At 42.9% G+C, this 5,365-nt stretch overlaps 1 protein-coding gene across 1 annotated transcript; it reads left to right on the top strand.

Moving 5' to 3' along the window:
• Nucleotides 1-246: 246 nt before the first annotated feature.
• On the top strand, nt 247-5,133 carry LOC113076085 (uncharacterized). The gene has a single exon (XM_026248756.1). It carries the CDS (start codon nt 1,608-1,610, stop codon nt 5,106-5,108), a length of 3,501 nt encoding a protein of 1,166 aa, XP_026104541.1. The 5' UTR covers nt 247-1,607; the 3' UTR covers nt 5,109-5,133.
• Nucleotides 5,134-5,365: the final 232 nt, after the last annotated feature.

The raw sequence follows: 5,365 nt of genomic DNA, 5'->3' as shown, positions 1-5,365 counted from the left end.
GACACGCCGTATGAAGCAATATCCGTTTATTTTAATTGAACAATCGTAAAGTTGCAGGGCTATTTTCGTGTCTGTGTGTTTTGGTGGATGGTGTGTCTGCGTGTCTCTGGTTGTCAGCTGTGGTAAGTCGATGGCATTTCTTCCCATTGTCTTCTAACCTAAAACCACAAAATTAACATATTCAGTAGTGTTATGACTTTATATGCCTAGGACTATCATTTATCCAATGACAAAAGATTGGTGTAGCCCTGTACAAAATTTCTATAAATTAGAGTTTAAAAGATCATTAACAGTGTAATTCACACACACATAAAGAAACAAAAGAAAAGTTTATAAATGGAGTTCATAAATAGTTAAAATTGGGTAAAAGGTGTGCTGGTTAAAAGTATAAATATAATATCTAGAGTTTAATAAACAAGACTATTTACAGTTAAAGTTAAATTCATTATAAAAATGTTTTTATGTTTCATTTGAGAGAAAAAGTAGAGAAGAAGTTGTTTATCTGTGTAACCTAATCTGTTACCTGTCACCTGTCAATCATTTAATTCCCGTTTTGCTTTTGGTTGTGTTAGTACTTGAGCCAATAAGAGTAACATCATTGTGTAAGGGGCGGGACTAGTGGGACAGGTTTGTGTGAGGAGTAGTGAGCACGTATGGAAAACGGAGAAGAGACGCTATAATGAGAGCGCTAATGAAGGAGGCATCGTGGTGTGGGAAGCATTAATGTTTTATGAAGGTCGACTACTCGTGGTCCTTACAACAAAAAACTTTGGTGTGACCTGCAAGAGGAGACGGACGTTGGTGAGCGAGAGACTGGTTTTCCAACCGAAGGCCCTGCTGTTTCTGCTTTGCTGTTTCTGTGTGCCCTGCCGTGATCATCTGTGCTGTGCTTCTTCCTTTGCCATTACCACCGCTATTGCCATTACCATCGCTGTACTAACTTAACCTGGATTCGTGAGTACTAACATTCACCTGCACGTGCTTTTTTTTGTTTATGCTCAGTTTCTGAGTGAAGCGGCCATTCCAGTTTTTAGGCCTCACCGCACACAAAGTGTCATCGAACAGGCCTGCAACGGGGTTGGACATTTTTTCAGAGGGAATGAATGATTGTTTAATTTCAATATAACCACAGAAAGGTTTTTTTCCTTTTGGGAAAGTGAAGTTTTCTTTATTGTTTTAGTTTTTTTATTTCATATCTTTTCATGCTTATGTGATTTGTTTTATTTTATTCTAAGATACATTTATCTTTTATTTAATGTTGTAAATAAATACTTGTTAATATTTTTGTAATCAAAATACAGTTGTGGTGGTCTTTATAAGAATTACAAATATACATTTATTAAGTAACATATAAAACAAGTTGTATTTTCCTACAACGAGCCCAGGCCCAGTCTCATTGTATTAACCACTCTAGCTTTATTCTCTAACTACATGAGACCTGGGTTACATAAAATGGAGGCACCGCTGGGATTTATTTAACATAAACAGGAATTTATAAAAATAGAGTACAAGCCATTAGACCCCACAACTTTAGAGCAGTAGTATAGAGCATTTGTATAAAAATAACGTGCTAACAGTAACTAAAAGCAATTTAAGTAAAGTACAGCATGGCAAGCCAAACAAGTAGTTCATCACAACGTGAGCTAATTAACTGGTGCAAAGGAGAATCATTAGATTTAAAACATGCCCTCCTTTTACATGGAGTGCCAGAAGGTGTTTCAAGAGAAGAGATTGAAGAAACAGCAGGGACTATCAAAGCATTGGGAAAAGTTAGAGTGAGAGGCAAAATGTTTCACCCTCAACAACAATCAGTAATGGTGTTATGTGAGTGTCGTGAAGAGATTGACCCTTCCAAAATCCCACCTGAGATAATGCCTATAAGTGAAGGAAGTGGTTGGAAAACTGTCTATTATACAGAGCCTCAGCTTGATAACTTTGAAGAGAAGTTACTTTCCTTTTTGCAGAGCGAAGGGAGAACCTTAGATGACTTGCCAGGTTTATGTTCACTCACCAAAGAGGGTAACAGCAACCCTGAAGACATCATCCGTGCGGTTGGTGATGTTATGACCAGAACAAATCAACAACATGACAGTCACCCATACAGACGTCTGCGGACATTCTCCGGGGTCAGTCCCACCCCAACTGGAGAAGAGACCTTAGATAACTGGCTGGAACAAGCAACACTCTTAGTAGAGGAAGGTGAGTGCTCCGACAAAGAAAAACGGCGTCGGATACTGGAGAGTCTTAAAGGGCCCGCCTTTGAAATCATTCAAGCTGTGCGCCTGAATCAACCTGATGCTAGCCCAAGTGAGTACATAAAGGCTATAGAGAGCATTTTTGGTACAGTAGAGTCCCCAGAAGAACTATACTTGTCGTTTAGAGCCCTCCACCAACAGTCTGGTGAGCGTTTGTCTGAGTTCCTACGAAGAGTAGAAAAATCTCTTGTCAAAGTAGTGCAGGGAGGTGGTTTACCTGTTAGCGCTGCCAATAGCGCTCGTTTAGAGCAGCTTCTTAGAGGGTCTACCTCTGAACTCATGTTGCTTCAGTTGAAAATTAGGGAGCGGAGTAGTAATCCCCCTACATTCTTGAACCTGTTAAGAGAAGTGATGGAAGAGGAGGTTCGCCAATTAGCCAAACAAAGCCATTTGTCACACATGCGTCCTCAGCGTGTACGCACTGTCCAAGCTGAAAAGGAGAAAGAACCTGAATCAGTCTCTAGGAGTGAACTGCAAGCTCAGATTCGAGAATTGAGAGCGCAGCTAGAGCAGAGAAACAACCTACAACCTCAGCCAATCTCTGATGAATCTTTAACAGGTCTGAAAGAGAACCAAAAACAGAAAAATGAGTCACAGAGTGAATTGCAATCGCTAAGGAAACAAGTGAAAGCCTTAGAAAATAAAATGAGTGTAATGGCAGTGAAATACACATCAGACCCCCCACGAGAACACACACCTCAGCCTCACCGATACAAAGCAGCTCCAGTTTACAAGCCCGCTCATTCCAAAGTTTTTCCTCCCCGACAAGACAAGGATGAGTTTTTCTGTTATCGGTGTGGGGAAAATGGACACATAGCCACCAGATGTACTGCCCCTGAGAATCTCCAGAAAGTTATTAGAAAGTTTATACGCTTAGTGCGAGTTTCCCCTTTACCAAACAAAGAGAACCCAAATCCTGCAGCTGAAGAGCAGCATGTAGCTAGAACCAATAAGGTTGAAGTCTCAGAACCTAACACTGACTTGCCTGAAGGTCTCGTAGGTCCATCATTTATACACACCATCAAAGTTAATGATGTGGTCTGCAATGCTCTTATCGACAGTGGGTCTAACGTGACTATTATTTTTGAAAGCTGGTATAACAAACACTTACCTGATGTCCCGATAAAACCCCTCTCTGGTCTTGGACTCTGGGGCCTTTCAGACACTGAGTTTCCTTACAAAGGATATGTTGTGGTTGAGATGGAGTTCACTGAAGAGATCACTGGTGTATCGGGACGAGTAGAAGTGCTTGCTTTAATCTGCCCTGAGCCAAGAAATCAGCAACAAACCCCAGTATTGGTTGGCACCAACACATCTCTGTTTCGCCGCTTATGGGAGCTGGTGAAGACAAAAGGTGACGAGAACATTGTGCATTCAATGAGGATTCAGTCTGTTTACGCACCTGTCAAAGCACAAGAGCAGTTTGCAAAAGACGAAGTCTTGGGACAGATAAAGTGGAAAGGACCTGGTTTACTCTCAATTGCTCCAGGTGTAAAGTACTATGCAACATGCAAAGTGGAAAGACAGAGTGCCCCATCCAAAGACCTTGTACTGATTGATGCACCCACTGAACAGTTGCTCCCTGCTGGTCTACTGGTACAGCCTGGTGTGCTCTCAGACGCCAACATAGATAATAACAGTTTCACTGTCCTCATTCAGAATGAGTCAAAAAGGGCAACTTCCATCCCAGTTGGGACCATCGTTGCTGAGATGTATGCTGTGGACACAGTTACCCCAGTTCAGCTTTCCAACCTCCCAGCTGAAACTCTAGACCCAAGTCTTTTCAATTTCGGGGACTCTCCAATTCCCGAAGAGTGGAAAAGTCGGTTTCAGCAGAAGTTGGCTGAGAGGCGGAATGTCTTCTCACTGCATGAGTGGGATGTTGGTCGCGCCAAGGGTGTTGAACACCACATACGCCTGCATGACCTCAGACCTTTCAGGGAGAGGTCAAGGAGAATAGCCCCTGCCGACATAGACGATGTGCGGCGACACATACAACAACTACTGGCCACTGGCATTATCACGGAGTCCCGTAGCCCATACGCCTCACCAATTGTGGTAGTCCGCAAAAAGAATGGGAAGATAAGAATCTGTATTGATTACAGAACACTGAACAACCGCACCACACCAGATCAGTACACAATGCCACGCATTGACGATGCCTTGGATTCTCTATCAGGCAGCCAATGGTTTTCAGTTCTGGATTTGCGCAGTGGTTACTACCAGATAGAGATGGCTCCGGAGGACAAAGAAAAGACAGCGTTCATTTGCCCTCTCGGTTTCTATCAATTTGAGCGCATGCCACAAGGAATCACAGGAGCGCCAGCAACATTTCAGCGCTTAATGGAAAAGGCTGTAGGCGATATGCATCTTCTGGAAGCTCTCGTATACTTAGATGATATCATCATTTTCAGCAAGACACTTGAGGAGCACGAGCAACGTCTTCTCAAGGTGTTGGACAGACTAGAGGAGGTCGGATTGAAGGTTTCTATTGACAAATGCCAATTCTGTCAGCCCGAGGTCAAGTATGTGGGTCATATTGTTTCTGCTAATGGAATAGCTACGGATCCAGACAAAGTGGAGGTAGTAAAGCATTGGAAAGAGCCTACTCACTTGAAACCGCTGAAGTCCTTCCTCGGATTTTGCAGTTATTATCGGAGGTTCATTGCAAACTATTCTGCCATTGTCCGTCCCCTCTCCGAGCTCACTAAAGGTTACGCCCCCACTTGGCAAGACCCAAAGACTAAAAAAGTGTTGACTCAAGCAAAGTCTATTTCAAGCCGTCAGAGCCATTCGGAGAACGGTGGACTAAAACTTGCCAGGACGCTTTCGACCGTATTCGTGACTGTTTGATCAATGCCCCAGTGCTAGCTTTCGCTGACCCCCACAAACCATACATCTTACATGTGGACGCCAGTATGAATGGTTTAGGCGCTGTTCTGAACCAGGAATATCCTGAGGGCCTCAAGCCAGTAGCTTTTGCCAGTCGTAAGCTTAAAGATTCAGAACACAACTATCCAGTCCATCAATTGGAATTTCTGGCATTAAAATGGGCTGTCGTGGACAAGTTTCACGATTACTTGTATGGAGCAAAGTTCATAGAAAGAACT

The sequence above is a fragment of the Carassius auratus genome, unplaced genomic scaffold (genome assembly GCF_003368295.1).
Source record: "Carassius auratus strain Wakin unplaced genomic scaffold, ASM336829v1 scaf_tig00018649, whole genome shotgun sequence".
NCBI classification, from domain to species: Eukaryota; Metazoa; Chordata; class Actinopteri; order Cypriniformes; family Cyprinidae; genus Carassius; species Carassius auratus.
This window is presented reverse-complemented; position numbering and strand designations above follow the sequence as displayed.